The 22,722-nt window shown below is 47.2% G+C and overlaps 1 protein-coding gene across 12 annotated transcripts in view; it reads left to right on the forward strand.

The window, feature by feature from the left end:
- The window catches only part of ARVCF (ARVCF delta catenin family member), a 452,118-nt gene that overhangs the window by 167,142 nt on the left and 262,254 nt on the right, over positions 1 to 22,722 (forward strand). For 8 of the 12 annotated variants that reach the window (XM_033135996.1, XM_033136004.1, XM_033135999.1 and 5 more), the window contains one exon: positions 2,443 to 2,687. The exons of 2 other annotated variants lie outside the window; for them this stretch is intronic. In XM_033135996.1, the coding sequence (XP_032991887.1) occupies positions 2,472 to 2,687 (216 nt within the window). In that variant the 5' untranslated portion in view covers positions 2,443 to 2,471. Of the gene's footprint in view, positions 1 to 2,442; positions 2,688 to 13,524; positions 13,900 to 22,722 lie in introns of those variants that run through there. 2 more of the 12 variants (XM_033136000.1, XM_033136005.1) reach the window with 2 other exon arrangements.

Below are 22,722 nucleotides of genomic sequence, written 5' to 3' on the forward strand. Positions count from 1 at the left end.
CATTTAGAAATGGGAGAATCCCACCCAATACGGGAGACTTGGCACCTCTGCTTAGGATGTTTTGCCACTCCAGGCAAACTGGGGGGAGTGGGGACTGGAAAAAGGCTGCCCACCCCCCACAGCAACCCTTGCCTCCTCTTCCTCCTCTGCAAACCTCCAACAGTTGGGAGAGGTGGCCCTGGCAGTGGGCTGGCGAGGGACAACTGGCTGGCATCTGAGTGGGCAGGGACTGCAGCCGCACTGCCCCTCCTAGCTCTTCAGAACCTGCTGACTTGAAGCAACCTCCTCACCACGCCTTACGGGTGTGCTGGCCCTTCCTGCCTGTGTCCTGTGTGCACAAGGCAATGCTCATTGGTCGCTTGGGCCACGCCCACCTCTGTGGCCCTTGTAGGGTTGGCCAACCCTCAGTGCAGATCTCAAAACACATGGAGGGAAGATCCACTCCCAGTTTTGTGCAATGCCCAAGCCATACATGTTTGCACAAATATAACATGCACTGATCTGTAGGTGGACATGATGCTTTTTGGTTCTATTTGCGTGGGGAAGCAGAACCCCCATTGTAAACATATACGAAAACATGTGTTAGAGCAGCTCGGCCTTGGGAACTCCTCTCCCAGCTGTTTTGTGAAGTCACAGCAAGTCTCAGCCAACCTTGAAGCTTCATCTTGCCGCTAGCAGTCCTCTGGTGCGGTGCTTTTGCAGCTTAAAAGAGTTAATTCTGGTCGATCTATTAAAAGGAAAGGCGTCAGATGTGAATGAAAGTTATAGAAATAATTGGTCGGCCGGGAAGTGGGGGGGGGAGAGAAGAAAATGGGAAGCTATATATTCTTAAAAGTACATTATTGTTTGCATAGTGAAATTACTTTCATGAAAAGTGTGAGAATCGCTTGTCAGACAGAAAGCTTGGGGTGGGGGTGGGAGTGGAAACCGTGCCTGTTGAGATAAATCTAAATTCTGTTCAAGGTGTACATAATCTTTTTTTAAAAAAAAAGATTTGGTGCAATGCCATTAAGTTAAGTGTCTGGAAATTAAACCTTTTCTAAACAGTATGAACAAAACAACCACTACCTTGGGTTTGTATCCAGTGCTGATCAGAAACGACACATTGAAATCATTGGACATGACTAAGGACCTGTTCACATCATATGTTTAAAGCATTATGATGCTACATTAAACACTGGGTAACATCTGGACCCATGGTTCATTTTACATATCATAGATCTCTGCATATTTTACAGAAATGATACCATTCAGTGTTCCATTATTACATCTATCATAACTTTTTTAAGCTTTTGAATTTACCTTAATGCAGCCAGTGTTTTCAGCTGTACACAATTATTTCCCACATATTCAATAAACGTTTTCCAATTTTCTCTAAATGTATGTTCTTGTTCTCTTATTCTATATGTTAAGTCTGCAAGCTGCACATATTCCGTCAGCTTAAGTTGCCACTCTTCTTTGGTTGGGACCTTGCTCGTTTTCCATTTTGGGCTAACAAAACACGGACCGCAGTAGTGGCAATACATAAATAACCTTTCCTGACACCTGGGAATTTCAGTCTGAATTATTCCCAACAGAAAGGACTCTGGTTTTGGGGAAAGTACTTTTAAACACCCCCCCCCAAAAAAAATCATTATGGATCATTTCCCAATACTCTTTTTCCCTTTTACAAGTCCACCACATATGAAACTGGGAACTGTAGTTTGTCAGGGAAATCTGGGAATCACAGCTCCATGAAGTTAATAGGGGTCTCCTAAGGTAAAGGTAAAGGGACCCCTGACCATTAGGTCCAGTCGCGGACGACTCTGGGGTTGCGCCGCTCATCTCGCTCTATAGGCCAAGGGAGCCGGAGTTTGTCCGCAGACAGCTTCTGGGTCATGTGGCCAGCATGACAAAGCCGCTTCTGGCAAACCAGAGCAGCGCACGGAAACGCTGTTTACCTTCCCACCGGAGTGGTACCTATTTATCTACTTGCACTTGACGTGCTTTCGAACTGCTAGGTAGACAGGAGCAGGGACTGAACAACGGGAGCTCACCCCGTCACGGGGATTCGAACCGCCGACCTTCGGATCGGCAAGCCCTAGGCTCTGTGGTTTAACCCACAGCACCACCTGGGTCCCTAATAGGGGTGTCCTAGCAGCTCTCGAAACCTTTAAGAAACTACAGCTCCCAGAATTCTTTGGGATATGCCATTGCAGTTTAAAGTGGTATCGCAGTGCTTTCAGTGTATGGTGTGAATGTGTCCTAAGCTATGCCCATTAATTTCAATGCGTGTGTTCTGATTAGAACTTAGCTGGATCCAGCCCTTTGCTTTTGAGCATTAATATGATGTCGCGGACTAATTAACCTTTGCCGTTTTCCTTTTCCTTCTCATTCCTGACCTCTGACCTGTTTCTCCTTTCCCCCACCCTTTCCCTGACCTTTGTCATTGGCCCATATCAGTGAACAGGCAAGACAGTCTGAGCCCAGTCATGGAGGACTATGATATCAGGTCTGCTGCCAGCATTTTGGCATCCGTTAAGGAGCAAGAGGCTCGTTTTGAGCGCCTCACCCGGGCCCTCGAAGAAGAGCGGCGCAATGTCTCCTTGCAACTCGAACGCGCCAATCAGCCCTCCGACCGAGTGACCATGTGCAACATTGGCAGTGCTCAGCCCCTGGCAACCGCCTGGCAGCAGCTGGTCCTGCAGGTAAACTGCCTGCTCTTATTGCTTGTCCCCTCTGCGTTATGCATCACCCCCACCCCTGTCTCCATCACCAACGTCCATTTAAATACGAAAGACATTTATTCGTGGATCATGTTTTGTACACCAGCCATCTTTTCCATTTTGTCGGGAGTTTCCCGAACCAGCAGGGGGCAGTAGACGGAAAGGCATCCTCTTCTTCCCTTACCGATTCCTTCTTGAGTAACTTCCTGTAGATTGTTTTCTCTCTCAGGCTTTACTTCCTTCCCACTGCTTGTTTGGTGTTAGTGTTGGAGCTTCCTTTTTTCCGTTAACCTCATTACGCCATGATGGCCACGAGTAAGCCTGTACTCAGGATGGCTTTGTTTGCTAGAAGGAATAAACCTTAAGTTTCATTATCGTTTCAGCCAACGGTCTTAACCAGGCTATTTATCAATGCACTCTGCTGATATATGTGTTATATCTAACATCCTCCAGAGAGCTCAAGCTTAGGCCTGGTCAACACATGTTGGAAAATGAAGTTGTTGGATGTTGTGAAATGATTGGAATGGACTGCAAAGGCAGAAGCTGCATCTATTGCAAGGTGACTGCCTGGAGTGCCAGACTTGGGCATGTGTTTACATATGAGTGTGAGGCTCAGGGCCCCTAAAACCGAGGATTGTTAAAACTGAAGGGAGACCTAGAACAAATCACGGCAACGAAGAATGCTCATGTTCAGAGTTTCAGCCATATGGACACACTCCTCTCCAGGATACTCAATTCGCCACCCCAGTTTCCTGTCCCCCACCTCAACAGTCATATAGAAGTGTAGGGTTGGAAAGGGTCCCAAGGGTCATCTAGTCCAACCCCCTGCAATGCAGGAATCACAGCTAGAGAATCCTTGGCAGATGGCCATCCAACCTCTGCTTAAAAACCTCCGAGGAAGGAGAGTCCATCACCTTCCAAGGTCGTTCATTGGATCAGGACTACAGTTCTTGCATCAGGAAGTTCTTCCTAACATTTGGTTGGAATCTCCTTTCTTGTAATTTGAATCCGTTGATTCAGGACAACTGGCATTCTTTGCCCATTGAGCATGCTTATTCTACGCTGGGTTGCTTTTCAGTTCCTCCCCTGTTAATCCCCCCCCCTAGAGTGTCCATTCTGAGCGTGTCCAATTGATGCACATCATTTTTGGCCCCAGAAGGGGGCAAGGGTGGAGGTGGAATTGGCCTATGCCCAACCACTGATGTGCACAATGACCTGGAACCCAATTGTGTATTGTTTTTAAACTGCCCTCACCTTTTGGGGGGGTACTATTTGTAAAAGCAATTTTAAAAACATATTTCTAGCTGTTTTTATAGTTTGTAAATTGCCACAGGACATATTTTAAAACTAATAATAATAATAATAATATAATAATAATAATAATGCATAGCAGGAAGATGGGTATCTGATAGAAGCTGCTTTGCGTGGTCAGAGACTTAGTCCATCTAGCTCAGCCATAGGCAAACTCTGCCCTCCAGATGTTTTGGGACTACAACTCCCATCATCCCTGACCACTGGTCCTGTTAGCTAGGATGATGGGAGTTGTAGTCCCAAAACATCTGGAGGGCAGAGTTTGCCTGTGCCTGATCTAGCTCAGTATTGTCCACTCTGACTGCCAGCATCCCTTCAGGGTTTTAGACAAGGGGTTTCCCTAGCCCTACCTGAAGATATCAGGGATTGAACTTGGGACCTTCTGCATGCAAATCACTGAATTATGGCCCCATTTCCAAATAGAAACAGCTGTGGGTTTTCTGTCTGCAGCATGTTCAGTAAATGGTCAATCCACCTGCAATCTCAGGTAATGCAGTCTGTTCTGCTACCTCATATTGCTGCATGTATAGACTACTGGGCTTTTAGCCAGCTTTTTATTGTATAGCATGGTGGGTGTCCTCCCTACCTTGTTACTTGGGGTTCCTGGGCTCCTTCATACTCCAGCAGTACATTCCAGACCGACTCCTGTATGCAGTACTATTGTAAATTGGAGCACCTCTTGGTGCTAAGATTTGGTTTTTAGTGTGCATTCTGTTCCCCGAGAACATAATTTGAGTAAAGTCAACAAAATGGGAGTGGCGGATAGGCTTGTGTCAACTTCTCCAAAGGTCTAGATTTTGTTTTTGGGGACACCAAGTGCTCTGGGTACTGGCTGAATTGAAATGGGTGTCCAAGACTTTTCTGCAGAGCAGAAGTGAAGGCTTGGTTTCTCTTTGTGAGCATCTTGTGTTGTGATATTTGCAATTGGCCTCATGTTGATCTGGGTACAGTGTTACATTGGGGTCCAGTGCTGGAAGCCCATAGAGAAGGAGGCAAGGTTGCTCAGGGATTACAGGACCACGGATAGCTCCAAGCAAGAGAAGGTGAGCCTCTGAAACAGGGTGGTCCAACTTTTCATTCCAAGTTGGCCGCAGAAGTATAGTACTGTACTTGAACATGGAACCTGTGGGGCACACACTGCCTTGTTGCTTGGGGGGTGGGAAGCGAGGCCAAATTTTGACCCTCCTAGCCCTAACAGGTTACATCTTGTTTTACAATGTCCTCCTCCTGCTTCACTTTCAGACCTCAAGATGATACGTCCTCTATATTGGTCTTCTGATGGAGTAAAGGAACAGGAATGGGTGCCCCATTTTTCTCTAGACAGACCAGAACTAGAAACTTTTCTACCCAGGTTATGTGTTTCCTTCAACAAACAACTTCATTGTGTGTGGTTTTGCAAGTATCTTCAGACCTCTATGTGGTGTTGACACTGGCAAGGGTTCCATCTCGGGTGCAGAGAGAGTCACTTGGCACTGCAGTAATCAAATGCCAAGCATACATGTGTGAACTAGGCTTTATTTTCAAAGGCAGACCCAGAAACTGCTACTGAGAGTTTGGAAAAGACCCCGGTTGTGTTAGGTGACAGAAACTGGGCAAAAACACTACTTGGGTTTTTCTCTTCTTTGTGGATTAAGGGGTTTCTGAGAATTCTGCTTTGGGACTAGGACTGTTCCTGTTGGAGAACTATTTTCAGCAACAGTAGTTGGAAAGGACCATAGCTCTGTGGTAGAGCGTCTCTCTGTCTCCAGGTAGGGCTGGGAGAGCCAGCCTTGCCTGAAACTCTGGAGAGCCACAGCTGGAATCATCATAATTGTAAAGTTGGAAAGGATTGTGGGGTCATCTAGTTCCCCCTGTAATGCAGGAATCTTTTGCCCAATGTGGGGCTTGAACCCATGGCCTTGAAGTTAAGAGTCTCATGTACTATGAACTGAGCTATCCCAGCAATCATAGTAAATAAGACGGAGCTATGGCAGTTCATATGACCCTGTTGAAACCAGCCCTTTGTTCAAAACCATGAGGACTATAACCTTACTATGGTTTAGAGCAGAGGCCGTAGCTTAGTGGTAGAGCATATGTCCTGCGTTCAAAAGGCCCCAGGTTCAATCCCTGGCATCTCCAGGAATATCTGGTGCTGGTCAGAGTAAACAGTGCTGAGCTAGACAGACCAAAGGTCTGACTCAGGAGAAGGATTATTCCTATGTTACAATTTTATCTTTTCCTCTTTCTGTTTATACAAGGACCAACCTCCGAGGGAATCTGACCTTGCAACTCTTTCCCCCGCCCCAAATTTCCCATTGCTTTTGGGGAATGGGGAATTAAATAATAAGTTTATTTCTGTTCCAGTGGCCAGTCTTTTCCCTAAGGAAACCCGTGACCCGAATATTTAAGCTGTGCTGGCTCTTTCCTTCGGCAAAATGTAGATTCTCCATTTCTCACACCTAGCAGGTCAAAGGGGGTAGCTGCAGATCAATCAGTCTGCCGAGGTTCATGATCTGATTTGGACTCTGTAGGTGTTGGTACTGTTATACCGATTTCCCTTTGAGCTGTGAACCTCTTGCATTTGAGATCACACCCTGTGATAGACCTTGTTGTGATTCTTAGGAAGAGTCCCTGTGCCCTTTAAGATGAAAGGGCCAGGCGATATGTCGAAGTGTCCTTGCAAACAAAAACAGATGATCTGCAATGCTCTGCACACTTTCCTGGAGTAAAGGCACAGTTTGGTCTGAGTAGACCTGTGGATGGTTAGACTCCACATCTGCTGAGATAAAGCACCTCTAAGTGACTTCAAGGAGAATCACATCATATTCACAGACTTTATTAGGATTCTGGAAAGCCCCAGGGGTTGTGATAGAGCTTAAGTCAGAGAGACAGAAAGAAAGAGAGAGAGACGCCCATCTGCACTAGACATTTCAAACAGTATCATATCCCTTTAAACAGTTATAGGTGCTGGGAGTTGGTAGGAGACCTAAAGTTCTGAGTAGTTTAATAATCAATCCCTCTTCCCATGAAAATCTGGGAATTGTAGCTTTCTGAAGGGAATAGTGGAGGAGTCTCCTGACAACTCCCAGCACCCTTCACAAACCACAGCTCCCAGAAGCCATGACTATTTAAAGTGGTATGATACTGTTAGATGTTCGGTGAAGATGGGGCCAGAGATAGAGATAGAGAGATAGACACACACACACACAGAGAGAGAGAGAGGAGAGAGAGAGAGAGAGAGAGACGACGAGAGAGCGAGGAGAGGGAGAGAGGGAGATGAGAGAGAGAGAGAGAGTGGAGAGAGGAGAGAGATCGGAGAGAGAGCGAGAGAGGGGAGAGAAGGAGAGAGAGAGAGAGAGAGAGGTGTGGGAGAGAGAGGAGAGGAGAGATGGAGAGAGGATGAGGAGAGGAGAGGGAGAGAGGAGAGAGAGATGGAGAGGAGAGAGAGGAGAGAGAGAGGAGGAGAGAGATAGAGTGAGGCGGGGAGAGGAGAGGCGCACCGAGAGGAGAGAGGAGAGGAGAGGAGGGAGAGGATAGGGAGAGAGAGAGATGAGAGGAGAGAGCTGAGAGGGAGAGGAGGAGGAGAGAGGGAGAGAGAGAGAGAGAGAGAGATGTTACCTAGAGCAGTAGCTTCCAAACCCAACTGTACATAAAATTTATAAGGGTCTTGGAAGACCACTTGATTATTTTTCTGCCCATTGCCTGTGGACCCAGGTGCAGTTGTGCAGTGGTTGTGCAGAGCAGGTGGCACATGAAGACCAGGAGAACCAGTCACCAGATTAAACCATAATAGCAGTTGTTTGGAAGGTTGTATTGCACTGCATGCGGTGTGCATGGTGAAGGTTGTTAATGGTTCTTGCTTGGCATATGTCCGCAGCTTCGTAGCGATGGGAACCCTTGTTTTTGAGCCATCTTTGCTGGACCACTGGAAAGCTTAAGAAAGAGGATCTTGGGGTTTATGGTGTGGTTTACAGGACAGGATGGCACTGGAGAGAGAGAGAGAGAGAGAGAGAGAGAGAGAGAGAGAGAGATTAAATAGGAAATCAGAAGCCTTGCCTAATGGAGCGACAATAGATTGTTATATGTTTTTCAAGGATGTGGGAGAAGCTATTTGCGACCGTCAAGTCAAGGGTCAAGGAGGCAGACAATTTATTGAGCTGCTTTGAGGGGTGGGGTGGTGAATCCACTGCTGGTGGGTAGGGTGGGGAAGAGGTTAGACCTTTTACATTTTTTCATCTTGAATTTCTGAGAAGGGAAGAGCTAGTCCTCTCCTTTCCCTGTGCAAGCCTAATGTGAAGAGAAACGGGAGCTCTTCAAAAACATGCTGGGAAGGAAAAGCAGATCTTAAAAATGTAGCAAGATGTCTAGTTCAGTAGTGTCTACATAGACTGGCAGCAGCTCTTCAGGGGCCTTTCTCAGCCTGATGTGGAGATGCAAAGGATTTAATTTGGCGCTGTGGGTTAAACCACAGAGTTTAGGGCCTGTTGCTCGGTCCCAGCTCCTGCCCACCTAGCAGTTCGAAAGCACGTCAAAGTGCAAGTAGATAAATAGGTACCGCTCCAGCGGGAAGGTAAACGGCATTTCCGTGCACTGCTCTGGTTTGCTAGAAGCAGCTTTGTCATGCTGGCCACATGACCCGGAAGCTGTACGCCGGCTCCCTCGGCCAGTAACGCGAGATGAGTGCCGCAACCCCAGAGTCGGACACAACTGGACCTAATGGTCAGGGGTCCCTTTACCTTTATTGTGCTGTACCACCAAACTATGGGCCATGCCCTTAAGAGTTGTATTGGTTGCTGCCTTATACTGACCTGGTTCATAGGTCATAAGAAGGTAAGAAGAGAGTTGCTAGGTGAGGCCAGTGGCCCATCTAGTCCAGGGGTAGGCAACCTAAGGCCCAGGGGCCGGATCCAGCCCAATCGCCTTCTCAATCCGGCCCACGGACATTCCAGGTATCAGCATGTTTTTACATGAGTAGAATGTGTCCTTTTACCGGTATTTAAAATGCATCTCTGGGTTATTTGTGGGGCATAGGAATTCATTCATTTTTCTTCTTCTTCAAAATATAGTCCGGCCCCCCACAAGGTCTGAGGGACAGTGGACCGGCCCCCTGCTGAAAAGGTTTGCTGACCCCCGAGTCTAGTCCAGCCTTCTGTTCTCACAATGGCCAACCCGATGCATACGAAAAGCGTGCCAGCAGAATCTGAGTGGAAGAGCAACCACCCCACCTGTGATTCCCAGCATACTGCCTCCGACAGCGGAGGTCCATCTAGCTTAGCATTGTCTATCTGTCCATTATTTTAACCAAGTACGTTCCCAGCCTTACCTGAAGATGCTGGAGGGGGGTTGGCATGCAAAATGTGTTCCCTACCACTGGACAGCAAGGGCCAGTCGTGAGTTAAGCATGAGCCCCATGTCTGCACATGCGCCGTAACGGATCCCCTCGGTCTTCATTCCCCCCGTGACACTTCCTTGCTCCCCTTCCTTCTGTGAATTTATTCCCACGCCTGTGTGAATTTATTCCCTTCGCCGTCTATTTTAAGATACCATTTGCGAATTCGTGTCTAGGTGGGAAATGCCTCTTCCAGCTAAGCACCATCATATTGCTACAGCTTGAAAAGAATATCTGAGCAGCTGAGATTTGCTTTGTTTTAAATGAATTAAAAGCACAGGTCTTTTCTACAAGATGTTTGTAGTTGTAGTTGTGGGATGGAGAGAGGAGAATTGACCCCCCCCCGTCTTTATTATGCTGCTTAGTTTCTGGTGGTAGAACACAAATAGAACACAAAATAGTCCAGATGCACCCTCTGAGAGTGTTTTATTTGAAAGCGAGAAGTCGGGATGAATGGTCTGGAAATGCTTCCTCCCTCCCCGCGATGCTTGTCATTTGATTGATGCAATCAGCACGTGATTACTCCAAACAGAGGAAGCATTTTCTAGGAGAGGCTGGGGGTGGGGGCGGCATAGGAGACGCTGGAAATGGGAGGAGGCAGAGAGAGAGAGAGAGAGAGAGAGAGAGAAGGATGAAAGAAGGGAGCTTTGCAGTGTGAAAATGCCTTCTCTAAAAATAAGCAGCAATCTATGTGACCTGACTTCCGGATTTGGCTTTTTCCATTGTTGAAGGCTGCGTATCTCTATCTCCCACTTGGCAAGGGAGAGTGTGGGCCTTTTGGACCCCTTAGCTAGGCTCTCACAGGTCTTCAGGATTCAGGACATTTGCACCCCACTCTTCCTCCGAGGAGCATGCATGGGATTGTCCCATTTTCTCCCAGCACTAGCCCCGTGAGGTAGATAAGACTGAGACTGTGTGACTTTTGACCCAAGCCAGCCATGAGTGCCGTGGATGAGAGGAGGGAAACCTGAGCTGGAACTCCCAAAATTCTGGTTAAAGACTGGCTTGCAGTTGGGGAAAAGTTAGTTTAGGCACGGAGATCTGCTCTACATCTTCTGCTGGGAAGATGCAAGTAATCCTCTTCTTTTCCTCCTTTAGCACAATATTGACTTCCTTGTCATCCAAAGCTCCAACCGTCTCCTTAGCCAACTTCCTGCTTATAATGTATTTAAAGATTTTGTTTGTTCGTTTAAAGGTGAAAGGGTTATCTGAGCTGAAGAGAATCTAGAGCAGTGGTTCCCAAATAACTAATTACTGAGGAACCCCCTATTTTTCAAAAGCCAAGCCACAGACCCCCTATTTTGGAAAATTTTGATAACTCTGTTGTAGTTAATTGTGCAAAGCATTTTTTTGAAGAAAATGTGGGGTATGATAAGCATAGAATTTTAGGTATACTAAAAAAAACAACCGACCATAAAAGTTGTGATATTACCACAAATTGTCTATCCCCAGACAGTAGGAAAAACTTGTCTCCATTGCTCTACCAAACATAATAATAATAATAATAATAATAATAATAATAATAATAAAACCAATTGTATCCCTAACTTGCAAGTGTTCTATATGCAGAAGGTGTTTTCGTATTCAAACGTGCTATTCCTTACTTGTAATCTGAGATGGTACATTTTAGCAAAACGTTGCAGCATATGGTTCTGCTAACTGAGGGATCTTGCACCTTCCAAGATATAGGTGAAGGCTTGGTCAGGGCTTGATAAAGTATTGGTGAAGACTGAGTAGAAAATAGCTGAAATTTTGTAATGTTTGTAATAGCAGCAGCAGCAAGAACAACAACAACAAAACAAACAAACAAAGAAACCTGAAATTTTTTGGGGATAGCTATCCTGCTTCATTTCCAGTTGTGTTGGTTGGCATTGATTCATGCCAGGGCCTCCTCAGTGGTGGTTCCCTATTTGCGGAATGCCCTCCCTGCTGCGGTGCATCCGTCTCCCTCATTATTGACTGTCAGGAGGGATTTGAAACTGTTTCTCTTTAGCCAGGCATTTGGTGGCTGACAGATACTGTTCCCGGCAACCCTGGAATCATTGGCTGAGAGAATGTGAATATTTTTAGACAATATTGTTATATGTCCTTGGCTCCTTTGAGCAAAAGAGTGAGATATAAATTGAATGAATGAATGAATGAAAGAATCATAGAATCATAGAGTTGGAAGAGACCACAAGGGCCATCCAGTCCAACCCCCTGCCAAGCAGGAAACACCACCAAAGCATTCCTGACAGATGGCTGTCAAGCCTCCACTTAAAGACCTCCAAAGAAGGAGACTCCACCACACTCCTTGGCAGCAAATTCCACTGCCAAACAGCTCTCACTGTCAGGAAGTTCTTCCTAATGTTTAGGTGGAATCTTCTTTCTTGTAGTTTGAATCCATTGCTCCGTGTCCGCTTATCTGGAGCAGCAGAAAACAACCTTTCTCCCTCCTCCATATGACATCCTTTTATATATTTGAATGAATGAATGAATGAATGAATGAATGAATGAATGAATAAATAAATGCTGTGCAGAGCACCCTTCTAGGGTGGCAAGAACACCAAGGAAGCATCATAAAGTGGAATGGTTTCTGGAAGGGACCATAAAAAACTAGTTCTGTGACCCTATCAGTGCGCTTCTAGATTTCTTTCTCTCCTTTTTTTTAATCCGTTATTGTCTGCTTGCATTTCTTTAGAAGCCAAATGTTCACCGGCACTTCCACCTCTGACACTTTAGCCACCCCTCTGCATAGGTTTCCAGTAAGAATTAGGAGAATCCTGAGGGTTGGCAAAGAAATCTGAGCAAAGATATTATAACTTCATCCAGAAGAGGCTGGCCAACAGATTCCGCCCTCCGGCACCCAGAGATGCTTTGACTGTTATGAGATCTTGTTTGTTTATATGGAGAGCATCTCCGTGTTGCAGGGGCGAGAGTGCGTGCACTGCATGTGTGACATCGCATGATGTCACCGCACACATGCCGCATGTATTCCCCTGAAATACATGCAACAAGACAGTGGTAGATGCAGAGGTGTAGGAAGGTCAGGTGGTACCCGGTGTGGAAAATTTCTTGTCACCCACCCCCCCCCCATTGATTCCCCCCCTGCAAAAATGGTTTTACGTTATTTCATATTTTATTACAAAGGAATAATAACAAGTAATAATAATAAAAAACTTTTATTTATATCCTGCCCTCCCTGGCCGAAGTCAGGCTCAGGGTGGCTAACATCAGATACATAACATTGGTATAAAATCAAACAGTAATTAAATTACCTCCTTAAAACATCTCAAAATCAAATTAAAGTCTAAATAGATGGCTTTCCACAGGGTTAGGGTTGGGAACAGTAAGTGCTCCACTGAACTGAAATTTCAGCCTTCACGACATAGGAAGACAGCCAAGTAAACAGCTATATTGGTGGAGGAGGGTCAAGATATTAACCGATATGCATGAAATTTCATATATAGCTATATAATCCCTAGTATAGTAAGATAAGACCTTTGGAGCAGGAATTTTCAAAAAAAGTTTTTTTTTTTAAATGAACCGCCCTAGTAGGGCAGTAATTGTTCCTTGATAATTTGTCACCCCCTCCATTATGGAACATGGGGCGGACCGCCCCCTACGCCCCCCTTGCTACTCCCCTGGATAGATGCTCTTCATGGGTGACTTCGTAGGTGTACCCAGGTACGAAAATTAACGTCCCTGGAGAAGCTTTTGGTGTTGTTTGCAAGTCCCCGAAAGAGGATAAATGCGCCAGAAGAGGTCGCAGAGGAGGCAGGTGTGCGGCACCTGTTGCTGGTGTTGCACCCGGTGTTTCCCCTTGCCTTTCAAACTGGTATGTTCTCAATTCCTTTAGAAAGAGAGTGAAATTTGCTTGTCTGGCTTGTGTCGACGCTGTCAGTGGGGTCTGCCGTGTGAGCCGATCGTGCCTCTCTGGAGCGGCTGGCTGGCTGGCTGGGTGTGGCCAGAGGCTGCTGTAGTGGAGCTTCCAGCTGTGACTGTCAGTTTCCGCCCCCTGAAGAGGACGGGGAGAGTTTGCACAAGCCACAGCTTTGCTGCGAAGATCGGCACTCTCCAGAAGCAACAGCATAGGAAGGACACCAGTTTGGGGCTTTTCGCCACCCTCTCCTGCTCCTCCCTCTCCCCCCAGGAATGAAGAAAGGCGGGAGGGAGTGAAATCAAAAGCATGTGAAGAAGACCCCCCCCCCCTCCTTCCTTTCATTCAGAGCAGGTTTGATTGGGGGGCCGGCCGTTTTTCTCCTTTCCGGATTGGTTCTGCTTCCCGTCTGGATCGATTTGAGGGGCTCTCCAAATACTAGAGAGGGAGGGAGTGGATAGAGTCCATTGCCTGCCAGATTGTCAAGGCAAGAGGGACGGATCTCTTCCCTAAAACACCTTGCCTGCAAACCGGATTGATTTGGGACTTAATGTATTTTTTTCCAATTATAAATATCTATTTTTTAAAAAATATTTTTTGCCCAGTCGGAACTACAAAACTGATTCCTTGCATAAATGCCTGCAGAACTCAGACAGGTTAGTAGATTAACTTGACACCTGCTTTTCATCGCTGCCTGCCTTTTCAGGTTTTTGGGTGTGTGTGTGGAGAAGGTGTTTGATGTTGATGGCGCCTAATTTTATGTGTGTGCATGTAGTGTTTTCCTGTGTGAGAGAGGGAGAGCTGGAGAAAGGGCGAGCTGTTTTTCTTCTCTGAGAGAGAGAGAGAGAAGCAAAGAAAGCAGTTTTAAGTCGCTTCACCTAAACAGCTTTTCGGAGAGAGGGAGGGTGATTTTGCTTTTTGTCCTTTGCCGTGCTAAGAGTCGAGGAGAAACCGGCTATTGTTTCCTTTGACCTTCCAGCTCTGCTCAGTAAATCCAGGGAAACTCTTTGAGACCTGAAAAGCTGGGAATGAGGTCTGTTGGTCCTGCTGTTGCTGCTGTGGCTTTTGCCCACGCACGTTTCGTTAGGATGTATAGAAAAGGAAAAATGTTGGTGGGGATGAAAGCAAAAGTTTAGGCCAGGGGAGAGACCCCCTGCTCCTCCTTTTTGGGGCAGGGTGCATGATAGTCTTGTTCAATATCATGGGAACACTAGGGAGTATGGAGGTGCTGAAATACATTTCTGCCTTAAATCTCGTAGTGAAGTTATGCACGTCCTGTTAAGAATAAATAAATGGGAAAATGTGCTCTTCTGCAATGAATGTTTGCCTCACTTACCTTTGCAGATGGAGGGAACTCTGATGGAAAAGAACAGAATCTAGTCAGCTGCGAAATGTGAAGCCCCTGTGTTTTTCCTTCTGTTTTTAAACCAGGCTGTGTTGCTTTCAATCTTTGCACCCTGAAAAGGGTAAATTCTGTGCGGCGGGGGTAGTAAAAGTTACTTGCTGGTGCTTTGAATCATGCGTGCATCTTTTAATTGGAATGTGGCAGAGAGCCTGTCCTGCTTGATCTTTAAAGGTGCTCAGTGTATACCGTACCTTGGCAGTGAAAAGTTGAACAAGGCTTTGAAACCCGGGTCGCGCCGACCCGGTTAAGAGACGGTGTGCGTTGAGTGGTTTCTGTTCCTTGAATTGGTTGCCCCCCCCTGATAAACTGGGTCACGGGTGAGCTAAGATGTTAGGCACGGACGCTGATGCATGAAGGTCTTGTCTCGGGGGCCAAAGGAGTGATTGGGTGACCTTCAGCTCCGTTGCAAAGCTTGACGTTCATCTGTTAGGAATGCACCCCTGCCTGCCACAATGCATGGTCTGCTTTTGCGGGAATTATGAGTTTGGTGTCCTGCTAGTGGGTTAGTAGGAGTTCTTAAACAGCAGCTTTGACCCTGACATCGTATATACTATATATACACATATTCCTTTCCTTGTTAAGTGCTTTCTCGTGTTTGCATTCCTGGAGGAGTGTGTGTAACACCTGTGGATGTTGCAAGAAGTGAAAGTCTTTCTTATCGCCTATTGTGCCGCTTCACCCAAAACTATTGCAGCTGGTCTCCTTGCATGCAGTCAGCTGCTGATGTACACAAAATTAGGAACAGAAATCTGTCTCTTCGAATATTTTTCTACTGGGAAGGAGGACCCCAGATACATGCAATAACCTTACAGGTAAGGAGGAGAATGTTAAGGAGGATCGCCACGAGCAGTGTTAACATCCTCTTAGATTCTAAGGGGGGGGTAGCCATTGACAAAGGAATGTGTAGTGTATTCTGGAGAATGATTATTGTCTCAACAGTGTCGGAAATAAATTTTCCCATGCCACCCTTAATTTTTCAGGCTGAGGCAGAGAGAGATAAGTGTTATGGTTTCGGTTTTCAATGGACTGTCAGCATTTAGGAGAAGACAGATGTCTGTTTTGCTTCCTGTGCTCTTCTTGGGGGGTGGGGGCGGGCGATGGCACACAGGACTAGATTAATTGAGGCTATTTTTCTAAAGTCTGAATTCCTCATGTGTCCCCGGACTGTCAGTGAGTGCAAGAGGGGCCTTCCTTATAAGGACAATGGTGGCTCCTCAGCTCGATGCTGTCAAAGGGATTTATTTTCCGACAGCAGAAGTTTCACAGACTGGGGGTGGGGGTGGAGGGAGAACGCTTATAAATCCACCCCTTCCTCCAATCACCTCACAATGGCTGATAGCATAAAATTGGCAGAGAAGAAGGGACCCCTTGAAACATTTAGCCGTTTCAGTTGCACACCTCAAACGTGAAGCCTGAAGGCCAAAATGGATATGGAGTGGGAGATTTTTGATTGGATCTCCTGGAGGGAGTGTTTAACCCTTTCTTCTTGCACCATTTCCATGATGAAATCGCAACCCCCCCCCCTTCCCGGAGCTGCTTTAGCCTCCCCGAGGGTAATAGACAGAAGACGATAACAGAAAGCATCAAGCAGATCTGTGATGGGCAAGATGCAGTCCTCAGGCCTGATTTCATGGGGTGGGGGCAGGTTAAGAAGCGAAAGAACAGGGTTGAAATGGGGTGGCCGAAAGAGGGAGAGAAAACAAGTCCATCCCCATTCTGGGATCCGGTTCCATTTGTTGCTGGTTCTGCTCCTGCCAACCTCTTGAGTGAATGTGCCCCCCCCCCCATGGCTTAAAGGTTCCTCAACTCCTGGGAAATTGCAGTGTTACAGTCGTCTACAGGTTTTCCCACACCTATCAGCTGATCACCCATTCCCACCACCCTTCTGAGTAATACCCTCCCCACTCCCTCACTATATTTAAGGGTCTGGTGACTTCCGTTTCAGTGTATCTGAAGAAGTGTGCATGCACACGAAAGCTCATACCAAGAACAAACTTAGTTGGTCTCGATAAGGTGCTACTGGAAGGAATTTTTTATTTTATTTTGTTTTGACTATGGCAGACCAACACGGCTACCTACCTGTAACTGGAACCCTGGGGAAGGTGGTTTCACTTTTGTTCAGGAAAAATTGTACGGGGCGGGAAGGCAGAACTAACTCTGGTGTCACTGCCCTACTCAAAACTGAAAACTCTCCCCACAACTACTTTTCAAAGTAAGTAAATAAATAGAAAGGAGATCTAATCATGGACCTCCTGTGGTCATGCCTATTATGACTTCCAGGTTCTGAATGTTTAGAACAGCTTTCCGGGTCATGTGGCCAGCAGGACTAAACCGCTTCTGGCGCAACAGGACACTGTGACGGAAACCAGAGCACATGGAAACGTTGTTTACCTTCCTGCCACAGCGGTACCTATTTATCTACTTGCACTGGTGTGCTTTCGAACTGCTAGGTTGGCAGGAGCTGAATCACAGGAGCTTACCCTGTCGTGGGGATTTGAATCGCCGACCTTCTGATCAGCAAGCCCAAGAGGCTCAATGGTTTAGACCACAGCACCACTTGCGTCGCTGCTGTTGTGACCCACCTTGGATCAGACTACAGCTCGGTGTAGGTCCCAACCCACCAGTTAAATACCAGTGCCTTGCAGTATTTAAAAGGTCTTGACCTGGCTCCTCAAGGACACTGATTTTGTGCCTCATGAAGGTTTTGCTGAGTTACTACCAGCCACCAGGTCACCATCAATGAGTTCACCACAAAGGTCCTTTCTCTACCTGCCTCTCACCCAACCTCCCAAATGGAACTTGAAAATCCAGTCCGTTCCTATGGGGAAAGGGGTCCTTCAGATCTACTCTCTGATCTCCGCAAACACTCAAACTGTTATCCTTGAAGAGCTCTTCATTTCCCTCATGCCACATCAGTTTTGGCACGATGTCTGCTGCGTTCAGGTGGGTTCACAACAGCAGTGCTTTTGCAACTCAGCCACTGTGGCCTATTTCAACCTGGGACTTGTCATCCACTTTTGGCTGATAGCAGCAACGCTCACAAAGCTCTTTTTGTGAGGACAGAACAACAGTCTTTTTTGCTGGAGCCTGAGGAATACGGGCCTGCAGAACATGGATGTGAGGTTTTTTTTGTGTGTGTGTGTGCATTTGTGTTTTAGGAGTGCAAACTCCAAATTAAGGACAGCAGAACAAGGCAATGGCTGGGGAAGGTTTTTGCTGTGGTTGTAATGAAACCCCACACCTTAGCAACTTGTACGCTTTCTCTCCCAATCATGCCCGGCTTGCGGGGTTGAAGCTCTTGTTCCAAAAGAATAAAGGCAGCTCTATAGAGTTTGCATGCAATTAGTGGTGGGTGTCTGTTCTTCACTAAAAGGGTAAGGAAAGGTGCACCCACCTGGCTAATCTGTTATTTGCAAGCGTACCTGGATCAAAGGAACGTTCTGTTTGCTTTTCGTGGCCTTTTGTGTAAGCTGGTCTTTACAGTGGGTGCTGTAACTCAATACCCTGGGAAGTACATATTAAAGTCAGGTGATTCCTCAGGGCTTCATTCATGCACACCGCCTTAAAACATTAATATCACAGCTTTTTTATTTTATTTTATTAAGCTGCATCACTGGACAATTCTATTCAGGGAGGGCTGACGCATTAGGGCAAATGGGGAACCTTCTCACCAATGCTATTCTACCTGACCTGCCTGCCTTCATATTTAAATCCAGGAGGCTGTCCTGGCTGTCGGCTCCCTCAGTGTTGCCCTACAAAAATCAGGGTCGGCTCTGCCTGTCGCTGGCTCTGGCGCCACCTACTGTTGGCTCCCCTGCTTTCTGCCCTACCAGTCCCAAGGGGACTCTGCGGCCGCTGGTTCTATCCCGTGTCAGGTTTGTAATACAAGTTGCCCAACAGTCTGGTTTTTTTTTACCAAGTTTGTAAAATACACCCGCGCAACTGATGTCTCCGAAAGCAAAAAAGGTATTTATGGCAGAAAAGCAGAATTCTTTGACGACCGTATCGAGAACATCGGCATGAAGCTGAATGATGGAAGATTTGGGACCTAGAAAAGGAAGGGAAGGACCTCTTCTCGGGGCATGTGCTTAAACATAGGGGATTTTCTCTCGGAAGAAGTAGTGGTTGCCACCAACTTGGATAGCTTTAAAAGAGGATTAGACAAACTTATGGAGGAGAAGGCTATCAGCCCCGACGGCTGGTTTCAGCTTCACTGTCAGAGGCAGTATGTCTCTGGGTACCAGTTGCTGGGAATCACAAGTGGAGAGGTCGCTCTTGCTCATAGGTCATGCTTGCAGGCTTCCCATAGGTGTCAGGGTGACCACTGTGAGGGCATGATGCTGAACTAGGTGGGCCTTTGGCCTGATCCAGCAGGGCTCTCAGACATTGGCCATCTAGATTTTTTTCTGGAGAGCCCAAAAGAAAGCCATGAAGGTAGAAGCACCTGTGCTGGTGTTTGTCCCCCAGTAATTTGAAGCTGTTTTAATATTGAATTTTAAATTTCTTGAACCTGCCCTGGGAGCTTTTGGCGAAGGGTGGGTAAGAAATCTAATGTCAGGGACTGGGATGAGGGGGACTGGACTGAGGAGGAATGGTGGAAACCGACCCCCCCTCCTCCTCCTCTTGAAGCTTCCAGAGGAAGGCAGTATTGATTTACAACAGTAGTTTGAGGGAGGTCACAGCTCAGTGAGAGACGAAGAGAAGAGTTGGGAGATAATGGGAGAAGAGAAGGGAGAGACAGAGACAGACCAGCCAGCTGACATGTTATCACTGGAAAGCATTCCTGACCCCCACCTCCCAGAGCCCGGCATGCATTGAAAGTGCAAGAGCAAAAGACTCGGAGACAATTATCCCTTGGCGGCCACCGTAAAGGGAAATGCTGTTGCTGGGAAGGGAGGGGGAGGAGCCCAGTTGGAGCAACAACATCTGTGCGGTTGCACCTCCATATCTCTCTGTGATTCTTGAATAATAATAATAATAATAATAATAATAATTTATTATTTGTACCCCGCCCATCTGGCTGACTGTTAACGACTGCTATAGCCATCTCACCCCTTGCTTTTTCCTGTAAGACCAATTGCAGTCATTAACAGTTGTCAACAGATTTTCCACACCTATCAGCCAATCACCCATTCCCACCCCCCTTCTGAGTAATTCCCCTCCCCACTCTCTCACTATATATAAGGGTCTGGTGACTTCTCTTTCAGTGTATCTGAAGAAGTGTGCATGCACACGAAATCTCATACCAAGAACAAACTTAGTTGGTCTCTAAGGTGCTACTGGAAGGATTTTTTTTTAATTTTTAATTTTGTTGTAACAACAACAACACCCTCAGGATTCCTCTAGGTGTGCTGATATCCTTTGCTTCACAGTAGCCCCTTTGGGCTCTGATGCTGTCGGGACTCACTACTTAGGTTTGCAATAAGAGGGAGCCGTCCTGCCTTTAAGCCATGGAGATTCCATTGTGAAAGACCTCTTGCTTCCGAACTGGTGGTGATCTCCACATCTTGCAAAATTCCTGAAGAGGTGTGAAGAGGTGCTTTCTTTTATCCAACCTGATTCCAGCGGTTGTTGACCTTGAGTTCTACTGTTTATGGGAGAGGAGGAAGCGATGCTTTCAATCTGCTTTTAGGAGTAAAGCTTTGGATTATGAACAGGCTAAGAGTACCTGCCCACTCTTACTGTTTTAGCACCCAGCTGATCTAGAAGGTGCAGGGCACGTTGGAGCTACCAAGCAGCCTAATAAAAGCAACCGAGCAATAACAAAACAACCATATAAAAACCACATCCCAAATTAATAGAAGTCCAGCTTCTCAGATGTTTCCCGTTGACAGTCACCACAGCAAGAACACCAGTCCCAGCTTCTTAGCTCTCCTAAAAAAGCTACGTGGCTCATGGCTTTGACCCCAACTCCAAATGCCCCCTGAAACAGATGCATCCTGATTTCAAGGGATGATGCCAGATTAGTCTCAGTCCACCCTCAGCTAGCCCTCACTTGCTTCCCTTCTTAGTTACAACCAGCCCAAGGGGTGGGTCCTGGCTGCTGGATTCCTCCTTTCCTGGTCTTAGGTTTTGCCCTTGTAAAACTCAACAGGGAGGAGGATGGGGACAAAACTAGGATTAGTTGGGTTTGCCTGTCATTGGCTCTGGTGCCCTCCCTTCCCTCTTCCCTACCAGTCCCAATGGGTGTCATCCACCACTGACCTGCACACACTTCAGCAGGCAAAGAAGCAGGGAGCTGTCTTAAAAGCCAGTTGCTGTTGTTGGCATCCGTCTGTCTCGAGTAGACGGATTTGGAGCTGGGCTCAAAGCCAAGAGACAATGGAGGGTAAAGTCAAACCTCTGGGTTTGCATCGCCAAAGTGACCCCGCACCCGGGGCACAAGCCTGGGCAGTGTGTTTGGAGGTCCTGGCCTGCCTAGACATCAGGTCCCCCCCCCCCCGGTCTTGCTGATGCAGTCCAAAGAAAAGCAGAGCAAAATGTTTGGCACCGGCTTGGCTGCAGGAGTTGCCGGAAGGAGGCGTACAAGGCACCATCCAACCGTCTTAGGGACCCCACTCCGGATTTGTGAAGGGTTTGCTCCTTAGCCTTTGAATGAATGAATGAATGAATGAATGAATGAATCTTTATTTGCGTCAGCCATCGGCCTTAGCAATGAAACAACAATATGATATGCAAAGAATAGAAATAAAAAGCCAATTGTATAAAATACATTTTAGGGTTTTGAATCAATAGTCTTATTTTGATTGCCCCAGCTAAAAACCTTGCAACCTTTGCTGTCACCTGCTCATCTTGATCTGCCAAGAGAAAGGACCCCCGTGCTCCTTAGCTTTTTCTTCTCCCGAAGATGTCCTGCAAGGCAGTTGGTACAGATTTCCCCACAGGGTTTACTTCTCTTGCATGTATCCCACAAGCAAGCGGATGTTTAGAACCAGAGTTTTCCTTCTCCTAGGTCAGTGGTGGCGAACCTATGGCACGCGTGCCAGAGTTGGCACGCAGAGCCCTCACTGCTGGCACGCGCACCATCGGCCCATCCATGCTGTTGTCGTCGTTTTTTCCCCAGGCTTGCGTCCGCTGTTGAAACCTTGAACTTTTTTTTTTTTTTTTGCTAGTCGCTGGAGATTGTGTTCGGCGATTGATCTCAGCTTTTTGCTCTCAGGCTCTCTCATCCAGCAGCTTTCCCTGGCTGGGAGGGGGGGTGACACTCTCGAAGCTGGCCCCACCCCCGCGATCAGCGAGGCAGCCAGAGCCAGCTCAAAAAACCTTCCACAGCGGCCCCTCCTTGCTGGCCCACCCCGTTCCGCCCAGGGCCCCGCCCCAGCCCAGCAGGAAGCGGGAGGGACTTTGCAAAGCGTGGGCCGGCAGAGCAACAGGCAGTCACACTCCTCGTGCTTCGTTGCCTCGGCGTACGCAAAACGCAGCCGCGTCTCGCCACCGGAGGGAGGGCAGGGATGGAAGGAGGGAGGGAGGGGATAGCGAGGCAGCGGGGAGAGGACCAGCCCAGCGCCCTCCTGCCTCGGACTCCCCTCGCTCCAGCCTCGGACCGCCCGCTCGCTTGCCTCCGACCGAGAACGCACGGAGGAAGGGATCAGGTCTGCTCAGACAGAAACAGAGCAAAACCGGGGGGGGGGGATACAGAAAGAGGATCCCCCGCAAGCTCCGGAGCATGTGTAGAGAACAGCTCTCAAAACATAGGAGAGCAAATAAGAGGAAGCTGCAGAGCCTGTGCAGAGTGCGTGCCCCCAAAATAACAGAGGACATGAGCAGACTCTTCTTTATAGGAGAGTGTATGTGAGAGGGTGGAGGGGGGACGGAGGTAATCAGGGCTGGCTGATCCTGATTGTTGGGTTAACTCCTGTAGTTCTGCAAAGAAGCGAGATTTGCTCAAAGCTTCGTTAAAAAATAAAAGACAAAAAACATTCTGCTTCTGCTGCAGAGCAGCATATAAAAGTAGCACATTGAAAATGAAAACAAAAAAACCATTAACGAAGCAATTACTAACTGGGGAGGGGGTAGCTTTTCCTCTCCCACCAGACACTAAGTCGTACCCTCGTCCAACCTTCCCAAGAATTTA

This window comes from Lacerta agilis, chromosome 17 (assembly GCF_009819535.1).
Source record: "Lacerta agilis isolate rLacAgi1 chromosome 17, rLacAgi1.pri, whole genome shotgun sequence".
NCBI lineage: Eukaryota > Metazoa > Chordata > Lepidosauria > Squamata > Lacertidae > Lacerta > Lacerta agilis.